The sequence below is a fragment of the Gymnogyps californianus genome, chromosome 1 (assembly GCF_018139145.2).
Source record: "Gymnogyps californianus isolate 813 chromosome 1, ASM1813914v2, whole genome shotgun sequence".
Lineage (NCBI taxonomy): Eukaryota > Metazoa > Chordata > Aves > Accipitriformes > Cathartidae > Gymnogyps > Gymnogyps californianus.
Genome location: NC_059471.1, coordinates 185,467,982 through 185,480,685, shown reverse-complemented (window position 1 = coordinate 185,480,685; position 12,704 = coordinate 185,467,982). Strand labels below are relative to the sequence as shown.

General features: G+C 36.2%; 1 protein-coding gene across 2 annotated transcripts; it reads right to left on the bottom strand.

Moving 5' to 3' along the window:
- Positions 1-362: 362 nt before the first annotated feature.
- On the bottom strand, positions 363-12,643 carry PUS7L (pseudouridine synthase 7 like). 2 transcript variants are annotated; one of them, XM_050912898.1, is made up of 8 exons: positions 11,724-12,643; positions 10,889-11,048; positions 9,113-9,308; positions 7,313-7,411; positions 5,699-5,780; positions 3,957-4,234; positions 2,175-2,228; positions 363-1,536 (listed from the first exon to the last, which is right to left on the bottom strand). In XM_050912898.1, the coding sequence occupies exons 1-8, from the start codon at positions 12,616-12,618 to the stop codon at positions 1,213-1,215; spliced, it is 2,088 nt and encodes a 695-aa protein (XP_050768855.1). In that variant the 5' UTR covers positions 12,619-12,643; the 3' UTR covers positions 363-1,212. The 2 variants fall into 2 exon arrangements, with proteins under 2 accessions (XP_050768855.1, XP_050768864.1); XM_050912907.1 differs by having other exon boundaries at positions 10,889-10,967.
- Positions 12,644-12,704: the final 61 nt, after the last annotated feature.

Sequence of the window (12,704 nt, the reverse complement as noted above, 5' to 3'; positions counted from 1 at the left end):
TAGGTTGCCCTGAATGGCAGCCTGATCCTCCAGAGTATCCATTTGTTCCCTTAATTTGGTGTCATCTGCAGATTCGATGAGGGTGAGCTCCATCCCCTCCTCCAGGTCACTGACAAAGACATTAAACAGGCTGGGGCCCAGGAGAGACCCCAGTGTACTCACGCCAGGTAGGGTATGACCCATTAACCACTACTCTCCGAGCCTCGTCATCCAATCACTTTTTTACCCATCTGGTTGTCCACCCATCCAGACCATAATGTCCTAACTTGGTTTCAAGTATATTCAGTGTCAAACGCCTTGCTAAAGTCAAGGTAAATTACATTTTCTGCTCTCCTCTTTTCCACAAATCCACTCATTTTATCACAGTTAACTGTTTTTTTTTAATTAAGAAAAAAAATATAAAAGCTTTTTTCCAGGGATGGTTCCATTAACATTTTTTTGCTACCATAAGGCTTCACAGTAACAGGAATAGAGTCTGCATCCTGTAAACAATAAAACAGGTTTTTGGTTTTATTATAAATGGTTTTGCAGTTATGTGAATTACTCACCTCATCTTGATGAGCTTACTTGAATAGGCACTAAATAACAGCTATGCATTACTTAATCCTGGAATCCTTAGCATTAACTTAAGTTGGGGGATTCATCAAATGTCTGATAAGGTATCAGATGACTTGTCACTGTTGACTCAGGACTTTTACCTTTTAACACTTAGGGCCTGAACACAATGAAAACACAATATATTTAGTGAACCTCAGTACCGCAACTTTTCAGTTAGATACCTGTAGGCTGCAAACTTGTAACATTATTGCTTAAACAGCATTTAGTATAAACCATTTTTTAAAAAATGATTATGAAATAAAAGATACATTTGTTTGCTGCAAACATTTTTCCAGGATTTAACTTTGCAAGTCAGATGTCTGCAAATACGAAATTCATGCTTGCAGCCCATGGTTTCTTTAATTTCTGTTAGACCTGCCTGGCATAACACATAGTTTTACTCCAATGCATCCAAGGGTTTGCATTTAGGGTTTGGAATGTTTTTGGAACATTCCAAAGGATTTTGGTGGGTTTTTTCCCTAATCAGTATGAAACTCAATCTACAAATTTTTCCTGTTCCTGGCTTCAACCTGTTATTCTCCCTTATTTTCTTGGCATTATACATAAAATATCACCATTATATAATATTTCTGCAATCTTTCATTAACTGGAACCTTAAAAGTCACATTTCATTATTTCTCTCAGACAGACTGTTGCATAACATGAAGGATCAAGGTCAAATGATACATGAAGAGAGACTTTTGGTGCATTCAGATGGTTGTCTTCAATTTCGATTCCTTTTTCACTACCTTCCAAAAAATATGACAGATTCTGAACATTTTTCAAAATGGGTCTGTAGCATCCAGGTATATTCAGCTGTAATGGAGACACTCTGAATTTGCACATCTGCAGCTCATCCTTAGAAAGCCTTTCATGGTACCATTGCCCAACTTTATTACTGGGATACTTGATACTATGTCCCACCATTGGAAGAACAACCTTCAAAGAAAAAAACAAAACAACAAACATATTTGAAATAAAGCCCACCAATTCCCCTTTAAGTAAATGTGATTACAATTTTAAATGTGTCTAAGTCTTGTGGTTTGGGGCCTGAAATAGTAAAACAGCAGCTTCTCTTGTGAAATAAAGCTGTGCAAGGCAGGTACCTTGGATGTAATTAAAGCAGAAAAAATAATCAATGTATCAGGATTCCTAAAACAAACCAGAAATATACTAACATGAATTTCCTTGCTTGTCAGGAAAGATACAGCAATAAGGACATTAAGTTGCCTATGTAAGACTTCACAACTACGCACTCTGAACCTTCAAAAATTAGAATGTCAACTGCTCTTGAATGTTTTTCCCAGTAGACTGAAAACATTTTCAAAGTATTTACATTCAGCTTCAAGATAAATACTGCCATACTGCAAATGAGACTGTACTTATTCCATTACAAAGTAAATATTCTTTCCTCCTGTTTGTTATGAGAGTGGAGATTAGTTCACATGTGTTTTCTTTAATGTGCATTCTGGCAAGGAAGAAGACTGCACCAGTTAACTTAATCACATTATTTTTAAAACAAAACATTTTAATCAAATAAAGAGATCAACAACTCAGAATTTTTCATACAGACTTACTTGTTTTATAGAGTATTTGTTAGCTGACTCTTCTGGAGCAGTGACTACATGAACCTGACGAGACATTTGAGAAGTTAAGAAAAAAAGACTTTTTAAAAAATAAAACATACACTTTATTTTACAACTTATGCACTGTACTCCCAAACTCATAAAGGATTCTAAGGTTATTTGACTACTACAAGGACAATAATCTATTTCAGGTATGAAAAATAGTAGCGATGCTTAATATAAAGTAATCTGTTTACTGGTAAATGGTGTTGCATTAAATATGTATTGATGCTAGCTACCACTAATTAGCAAACTATCACTCCAAACTCATATTCTTTGAGTTTGAGGTTAACTGTGCCAATGCAATCTTGTGCTACATCAGCAAAAGCAAAAATACTAAGAAAAATGTTTTATATTAAATAGGAATGTATCTATATTAAACTCAACTCAATACTGAATTTGATACCTCTGCTTTTCATTTTATTTGATCTACTTGTTTTATTCACATTCACTCTCAAAAATATTGTTGAAGAAAAATCACAATGGAAACAGAAGCCACTCTAGAGGGACTGGAGGTTATTCCGTAACCTTTCAAGCGCTCTTGCTTTCAAATTTGTAAGAATTTCACTCAAAAGAAATGAGATACATTCTGCCTATGCACACAACTGTTTATTATCCAGTAAAACACTGCAAATTTCTATGCTTTATCTGATGATCAGGAGAAAGATAGAATCATAGAATCATTTAGGTGAGAAAAGACCGTTAAGATCATTGAGTCCAGCCGTAAACCTAACACTGCCAAATCCACCACTAAACCATGTCCCTAAGCCCTAATACCTCCAGGGATGGTGACTCAACCACTTCCCTGGGCAGCCTGTTCCAGTGCTTGATAACTCTTTCAGTGAACAAGTTTTTCCTAATATCCAATCTAAACCTCCCCTGGCACAACTTGAGGCCCTTTCCTCTTGTCCTATCGCTTGCTACTTGGGAGAAGAGACCCAACTGCTTCCACAATAAGAAAAAGGTATGCTAACCCTGAAAGAAAAGATGGCTTCAGAATGGACTTCAGCATGCCAAGACCTGGGACCAGACACTCCGCGGCTGGCTTCTGCTCATTGGTTCACCCATGGCTCCACGCATAGCACTCACACTGTGCTGTGGGCAAGAAGCAGCACTCCCTTGCCTTTTACTACTTTCTGAAGAAGACTGCTGCATTTTTTGAACAGCTGCTAACAGTTTAGACCCACCACCAATCTGTTTTAATTGCCTGAGTAAGTGAAATTGTGCTAAACATGCTATGAGTGTGTAGCTGCAACAAGATTACCAGTTCAGTCTGAGGCCACCTTTCGCCATGGGCTTACATTCATTAATATGTATAATGGGAAGGTCTGACCTGGAGAGCAAGAGACTCAGATCTGCACTGACTGATAATATAAGCACACCCAAAGTCCACTCTGAAGGTTTTCCCCAGTCAGATCCTAAGAGCATTATATACCATGCAGCCTAAATTCTTACATCTATCAGTTCTGACATGCTGTTCCTTCTTCTCACTTGAAGAAAATGAACAGTCAGAACAGATAAAAGCTGCTAATACACATCTAGCTTATACGCCTATTTGTGGTAAATCAAAAAAAGCTACATCACTTTTTTCACCTTTGTCACTAATATTAAATATTTTAATGAATGAACCAAAATAAAAGCGTTAGAGTATGTCTGAGTATGTATTCAAGTGCATTAAGTTTTGTGGGTTTTTTTTGTTTTTTTTTAAACAAGAACTGTTTTGTGAAGCCTTACCTTGTCATTCAGGGAAACACTTTCATCATTTTCTTCTGAGAAGACAAGATCACCCTCAACAACTTTTGAACCATAAATCTTCAGCCTATATGATGCTGCTTCATTCCAAATTTTACTGCAATAAGCATGGATATAGAATATGCGCATGGAATGAGGAATATTGAGCCATCCTTTGGTACAACCTTCATGATTTACACCATAGCGATTTAAAGCTCGTAGCAACATCTTCTCTCTCACTTTAAATTCTGGCAGCATCACAAGTGTGCCCTTTGCATCTTCTGATATAAACAAAAATAACCATATAAGTAATCCCTGATTTTTCAAATATTACCTGTCAGGAAAAAATACACTTAAAAAGATGAAATAATCAGGTAGAGGAAAATGGTGTCAGTCTAACCTCTTTATGATGACTTGTAGGTCATTATTCCCTTTCCTTCAATGTGTCATGTTAGACAAATTTCATCTTATATGCCTATCAACACAGTCCCATGAATTCTATTCTATTTCATGCAGTATAAGCTAAACTAGCTGTCATTCAGTTTTTCAGACTAGTTTGCATTATTTTTTTTTAGAAACTTACTTCATCACTCCAAAGGTTTTTTTAGATCAGGTAACTGAAAGTAAAAACCAAGCTATAAAAGAACATAAAACCTCTACTTCACATCATTTGAGAACATGTACTTCATAGGGGGTAAAAAACATGTCTTTATTTTAAAGGTACAAATTACATTGGCCACTGGGAAGTCTAAGCCTCAACCAAGATGAAAATACATTTAATCAGGTTTGTACTACATTATATAAATGTTGCATACTTAAAATTCTATGGTTTACATATTTTCTCATTACAAGTGATTATCTGATGAAGCCTTTTGCGTAGCCTTTTACCTTTTGCTTTCAGGAAAAGGCAAGCACCTGTTTTCAGGGTCTACATCAATGTCTTTCCATGCATCATACAGCAATGTACAGCACGGAATGATTCATCTTATGGTTTTTGTGAAATGAAACATATCTGTGTCTCTTGAAGCTATATCTCATCGTTGTTCTGTCAATCTACAGTGATAAGCAGGCTAATAGATGTGGAATATTTGAAAAGAAAAAATATATTTGAAGTCGATTGCAACTCTGAATTTTTAGTTTTGAGGAGAAAGTTAAGCTGAATGATAAAAACAATAAATATGACAAACAGAGCATTTTACTCAGCACAATTCTGCCTTTGACATATTTTGTTGGTTTTAGTTCAAGACAGAAAGAAGGTAGATCACGAAGAGATACATAATTAGATGTGTAAAAGCAAAGTCCAAAGGTGCAAAAACAAGAGCTAAGATTGTTAAAGAAATCTCAGAAAATTAGATGCCCACACGTGTTAAGTGCTGAATATGAGTTGGGTGCCTCATTCCTGTATACTTCCTTTATTAGAGAGAAGTTTATATTCCAAAAGCAGACAGATGGAAGGAGGCTAAAACTGCTTTGATAAAATTATCTTAGTCTTTTCCAGCATTATGCTACACTGTTTGTTTCTATACTGTCTTGCACCCGAAGTACATTAGTTTTCCACTACTTTGCACATTTAGGGCCTCATCCTCATCTAATTTTTAACTGTGCAACTCTACTGAGTTCCACGGAATAAGCTATAAGTGGTATAAAGCAGCAGCAAAATAAAAAGTATTTCTCTGTGCAGCAACACCTTATTCCTTGACAACAGTGACCCTGAATAAATATATAGACAATTTAACTGGACATACCAGTTTGAAGAAAATATCTTTTTGCGTTGTTTACAGGGTCATCAGTATCTTCAGGTGTGAAGAATAACTTCACAGCTTTCACCTTTAAAGAACAATATTAATCATTTGTATTTTTTTGCATTTAAATGTAACTATTTGTCAACTAAACAGATAATCATGCATCCAATTCTGTGCTAACATATTCTGCAAGCTCTCAAAATTATATCAGTTCTTTATGGTCAAAGTCAAATTCTCCCTTTCACAGAAGATGCCATGAACAGCAAACCAATGTGGTTGTGTTCCTTCTCAGATTAAAGAAAGGTTTTAGTCACACAGAAGACAGAAGACAACTTTCAAAGCGCTATGAGAAATCAGTCACTCTGCTTGAACATCCAGTTAGAACTCCCCCACTTTGTAATGCCATCATTCTATCCTGAACAGGAAGGTTCCTTCTTTCCCTCCTGCATGTTTCATGCAAAATTTAGACTGAACACTTTCCACAGTCTCACACAGAGGGACAACAATCTTTCTCTTTTTTATACTGCTCTGAATTAGGCTAGATGACACTGTGACAGGGAAAACACTACCCTAACCTCTGCTACTTGCAACATCAGTGGAGCCACACAATTTGCTAGCACTTATACCAACCTGTGACATCTGGTTCTTGTCCTCTGTACTGGACTGTGCAAGCACATACTGGCACATTTTTAATATAAATAGTAGTTCCTACATGTTTTAAATTAAAAAGTAACTGAGTTAAGACTAGAGATTTATATCATTACTCTTCAGGGACTGGCACCTGGTACCAACTGCTAGCATACCGGAATTCCAAATGTCAGATACATCAACAGTAACTTTTATGGGCTGCCCTCAAATCTTAATTCTTCTTAGATTTGGAGGATAAGTTTTCCTGACTTTTCTCAGAATCAAAACAAGATTAGAAGAAAAGGATACTCAAATATTAATTTGACTTTGTAGTGTCTGATTCTGTTTTAGACCTGTGCCAAGTACTATACCATACACATTGAAAAGTATATGACTCTTACGAATTATTACTTAAGAAATAAGCTCTCCTTAGCTTACATAGCAGCAATCACTCACAACTAAGAGTTTGGGAAAGTAGCCAAGGAATAATGGAAAGCAGCAATCTCTTCTATATAGCAGATAAATTACTGTGGTATTGAAAAAGCAAATCCTTTCATATGATCCTATGTAATACCTTGTGACATTTTTAAGTATATAGACCCGCAGCAGGATAAAGAGGAGGCAATCAGGACCATGAATGAACATTGTATAAAGATTGCTTCATTTTAGTGTTCAAACCTTGTATGGAATGCAGACACTTTCCTGCCAAGTGGTATGATGACGATCACAATCACATACCAATCATAGACAGAAAAATCACTTCCTGAACTCTTTAAAGCTGCACCTGCTGTTTAAAAAAGATTTTTTTTTTCAGTATGAAGATCTTCACGCTTATGTTGTTGTCAAAACTGATCTGGCAATTACTTCCAGCACACATATGGGTTTATCTCACAAATGAGATCGTTCACTGGGAGGGTCAACTCCAGCGCTAGACATTGCAACAGTAATGTGAAATTAACATGACAGTAACAAATTACCAAATGAAAATACCATTTTTTCATTCAGTAAAGCCAATCCTATTTGATCTGTCTGAACATTTTGTCCTTGTCCAAATCGCTGAGGTCCGTAGTAATTTACAAAACCTTTTGTCTGGAATGATAAAGAATAAATATGTTAAAAGCATGAAAGTACCAGGTACAATTAGTAACACTAAGCATACAACACATACACGTCTACATTTACATCCAAAATGCACACAAACCGTTTTTTTAATCAGAAGTAATACATAACAAAATCGTAACTCATGATTCATTATAATATTTTAGCACCTAATTTAGAAACATCTGAAAAGACAACCAAGTTCTATCACTGTCTTCACTTTCATTAAAAAAATAGGTAAATGAAACAAAATTATTTCTATATAGTTAATTATTATAAATACAACTACAGGTCAAGTCAAAATAATCGAGTTTTTTATATGCGCCAAATTACGAAAACTCTACTCAAGCAAATGTGGCATAGCACAGGTAATGAACAGTAACCACTGTTGGACAATTTTTCTTAAAAATACTAATCTTTTTTCACATGAGATCATTGTATTACTATTACAATAGTAAAGACCAAGAGTAAGCACGTCTGCTAATTCGGATTTCAAGTCTCCTGACGTGTGAGCACGTCTGCTAATTCATCTTTTAAGTCTCCTGATGTGTTCTAGGTCACATGTGGGCAGTAAAATCACAGCCATGTGACCCAATGAGAACATCCTCTTCCAGAAAATAATAAGTATGCATGGAGTAGACAAGCAAAAAACCTACAGTATTTGTTTTGGAAATGGTTATTCAGTTCAAATTATATAACCTTGCTTTGGACATCCATAGGTCCCATACGCGATTTTGTTTTCATGGAAGATGAAAAATCCGTTATTTTGGATTAACATACATGCTGGTTTTGTCATTCATCATCCAACCAGTAAGCTAAATCTAATAAAGCAAGACACACAATCATAGGAATTTGTGTTCATTTTCCAAACAGCAAAACAAAGAAAAGCCAGATGGTGCAGAGAGAGACAGAAAAGCATTAAAGTACCAGTTGAACGCTTTTTTCAATAATAAAATTAATTTCCAAAATACATGTAATATATTTTGCTTTTGCACACTGGGTAGTTTTCATTTAATTCTTTATTCCTGGATTAATCTTCTTAAAGTAATTTGTATTATGGTTATTACTTAGAAAAATAGGGCAAGAAAATTACTGCTGTACAAAACACCTAAAGTTTTTCCTTTCCATGATTTGCTTTTACTTTTCTCAGTGGTTTAAGAATGTCTGATGATGGGGTTTTCTTCAGGGCCTAAGGATAACAGCAATCAAAACCCACTGAATTTCAGGGGATCTTCTTTCTCTGCTATGGACATTTCACATGTATTTATGCCATGAAAGTTTTTCACCCGAGCTGACCATGCAAGGCAACCAGTTGACACGTGTAACTATATTCTTTCACCCTGTCAACTGCCACAGTGAAACACATCACTTCAGCTGGCCTTAGGTCTGTGCAGCAATAGCTCATATATCCATACTCATTTGCTACCAAATTTCCCATCTGTCTTGCCGCACCACTCTGGGGTCTGCAGCCTGTAACACAGAATGAATTCACTTATGGTCCCTCCTTGGAAGGCAGCTTTACTCCTGATTCCTTAAGTAATGTAGGAAAGACATAAAATAGCAAAAAGCATCAAAACTGGGAAATAGTGCCATTATTGTGCTATTACAAGCATTTTCTTTAAAAGTACTTTTTTTTTTTACAGCACAGAATTAAAACTCTGTTCATTATTGGCAACCATGAGGCTTTTTTACCTCAACGTTTTCCATTGCTTCAGATATTCTCTCTTTCAAATCCGCAGAAGAGTCATGACTGTGGTGTTTGAGATCTCTCACAACTATATCAAAGTGATTGCCCTTCAGCTGACCAAGTCTAAGGTGCTGGCATGCTGAATGTATGTTGTGTATTCTCATGCCCTTTTTTTCCATTTTGCTTCCAATTTCTTTCAACCTGCATAAATAATTGGGAGAAATTATGAACCATCCTCTACTTAAAAAAAAAAAAATAAAAAGGGTTTTAAAACAGATTATTATGAGAAAACCAAATCAAATGCCGAGGTAGAAGTCTTAAAATTTAGTTATAGTCCAGAAATACTTTTTAAATGTTTGCTTCATTTGTACTTATATTCTGTAGCTCAACAGATACTGGAATGAAGCAATTTATTGAAATTTCTCAAGGCAACTGCACTGAATTTTGCATTTTTTATTGAAAAACAAGTAATTTACTCTTCAGTCCTGAAAATCTGCTTTTCATTATAAAAAAAAAAAAGAAAAGAAAAAGAAAAAGTAATGTGCTCTAGCAGACTCCAAAACACAATTGCTCTTTCTTGGTCAGCCTTAACAAAAACAAACTCAGCACACTGATTCTCTGAGTATGCTTGCACATGCTTGTAATTGGAAACACAGCTGACAGTTCAAGTATTTGCCCTTTAAAGTATCCACTCAATCTCTTTGTTCTTATGTGTAAGTAATAGTCATTCAAATCAAAGGAAGCTTTCAGCATAAGAGCTTACATTCTAAGCAATATTTTAATAACTTTATAAATTATGTATTTATAAAAATTATTTATTTTCCCTGTTATACTAGTAGCTTGGAAACATTTAACAATTTTGCTTAATCATTTAAAATTAATGCAAAGTTTTGCCAATTATCTCTTGAACAACTGGCCTTACAGCCCAGTTTGCAGAGGAATTTTACTATTTATATATATTTATGTTAGTAATAAATCCTAAAACCATAAATCCTACTTTCCTTTATTTGTAAAGTGTACTTTGTTGCTAAGCCCAAAACCCACTAGAAAGTTAAAGCTGAGGAAGAAATAAGTTATGGTTTTGACTCCAGCAATTTTTTACTGTTACTAGGGCAGATCTTAATACACATTTTTTACCCACTGAATTGGCTACAGAGAGTAACAAAAATGAGGAATGGAAAGGCACATCTTGTATTATTGACACGTTATTCAGAATGTATTTTCTGCCTTCAGGTTTGGTGATATATTCTTTATTTAGTCTCATGTTTCTAAACTGGACAATACTATAGAAGTTGATACTTAACACTCAAAGACAGCATCTGTCCAAAGTATATTTGTAATGGTTTACTTTAGTTTTGTAGCTGTATAAAGCTATTAAGTTCTTGCCTATGGACCACAAGACAATACTTTGATAGTACGTGGAAACCTGTTGCGTCATGTAATATAGGCTTCTTCTCGGTTCCAGCTAGTGGATGGTATTTAAGAAATTGTAAAGTGGATCCCATGAGCATGAATTGGAAGGATACTGTCCAAGATGATATAGTATATTTGTATTATGGAAAATACAGAGGAAGGCAAGACCTTTTAAATTCCAACACCGGGGGACTTCAGCGCTAAGCTGTATATTCCCTAAAGCCACAAAATATTAAAGCCATTTCCACTGTGCTCTAATACAGAAGGGAGGACACATCAGTAAGAACATTTCAGAAGATCATACCACGTTGATACTTACTAACATATAAAAATATGTGCTAAACTGAATGCACCCAGATTGTAAGTACCTCTCAGGAGTCACCTTCTTCACAACCATAGGTTGGTAAGTAATAGCCTTCTTGTCTTTGATGCCAGTGTAACTGAAGTCTGAAGGAAGAACACCAAGTTCAGCAGCCAAGAAGCCGATTGCTTCTAGTGTTTCTAGATTTTCTTTCTGAAGGGTGAAAGCTGAAACAATCATCTCAGAATTATTAGGAATTTCCACTTCTAAGTCATACAGGTGTTCTGCCATGACAGATGGGCAGGTTCTTCCCTTCAAACTATAATAGCATGGAAACTGCAAAGAAACAGTCCTCCCACCAACACAAAACTAAAGGAAATGGGACTTTTTCAGTATTGAAAGAGAAAAATAAAGACACAGTACACACAAATCTTAGAACTCCTGCTGCCTTTAAAAATAGTGCCTGATAAAATGCAACACAATTCAATGAACATGTATTGACTTATTGCTAGAAACATTCTCTATATCAGAAAACAACTGCTTTAAGGAATGAGATCATAAATCAAATTTGACATTACTAACTTGTCCAACATCTAGATGCATCTTCTAAAATCCCCCAATTACTTTCAAGGGAAAGCTAGCACACAGGGAATAACACAGCGTTAGTGCTACAACCGAAAGAACTGTAACCGTTATCACTGAACAGTTTATGTAAAATCACTGCAGTAACTTGATTCATCTATCTGATTTTCCAGTGATGTAAGTACACTGCATTAATGATTTATTTCAGCATAAACAATGGGTTAACCAGGCCTATATATCATATAAAAATGATTCTGAGTTTCAGTCTTACTAAAGAACACCATAATACCTGACGCTTTCACTAAAAATGTAATATTTACCTGTATAAAGATCTTGTTTTTCCTGGAAACCACCAGCAGACCTTTTTCTGGACCAACTTTTTTCTCGAAATCGTACCATTATTGACATATTTGGCTGATCATTGACATCTGTCACAGTAAAAGACTTTGTTTCTAATAGTCTTCCAAATTTTCTGTTGATAAAGTGGTGAACTACTTTTCTGTGCTCTTTATTTCCATCAGGCGCAAAAGAAAATGTAGAATTTTCTATCTTTGCATCTAAAAATTTAAAGAAATCACTTGTTTCCTTTTCAGTCACTAACTGACAAAGTTCTCTGTAATCAGCATTTCCTTTTACAATCATTTCGTTGTCTTTTGTAACAGTGACTAGAAAGGGGAATTTCTGCCTAACAGCACTGTGTAAATCAGCTCGATCTTTCTTGTCCAGTATAGGTCCCAGCGAGAACTCCCTAGTGGCAGCATCGGCATTGTTTTCCAAGTCCCACGCATCCTTCAGATCACAAGCAAATTTATTAAGCAGTTCACTCATGGGTTTGCCTAGTAAGGAATCCAACATACTGGCTTCCTCGAGGCCAGATCTCAGTTCAGGTTCACCCTCAGGCTGTTTTTTGTTAGGGGATGCAGAACAGTCACCTCCTGCGCAGCTTGGGTCACGCTCGGAAGGACTAGGCGCACCGCCATGACAGCCCTCAGCGCATGGACTGGGAGGCTCCGTTCTCTGCTTTTTGGGTTGCTGCAGGCACAGGCTACTTGGTTCTAGCTGCGCTTCGCTGGTTTTCTGAAGCGATTCAGCCCGGGTATCCCTAAGTAAGTGCTCAGGCACCTCGATTTCTGTCACTACGAAGTCGCTCGCTGAGTTTTTGATAGTACCACAGAAGCCAGTGTGATCAGTCACGTAACTGAAGGAACGAAGCATGGCTCCCCTGCCTTCCCCTGCTCCCAGCCAGAAACCACTACACCTGCAAGAGGAGAAAATAAAAAAAGGGGGTGGTGGTGGTGGTG

Bases quoted from the DNA above. Each gene is read 5' to 3' on its own strand.
- PUS7L (XM_050912898.1), bottom strand. From the start codon at position 12,618: ATGCTTCGTTCCTTCAGTTACGTGACTGATCACACTGGCTTCTGTGGT. The intron at 2,229-3,956 runs GTAAGGCTTCAC...ATGTCTCGTCAG, and splicing joins GTGTTTCCCTGAATGACAAG to GTTCATGTAGTCACTGCTCC. The intron at 1,537-2,174 runs GTAAGTCTGTAT...TTTTCTTTGAAG, and splicing joins ACAAATACTCTATAAAACAA to GTTGTTCTTCCAATGGTGGG.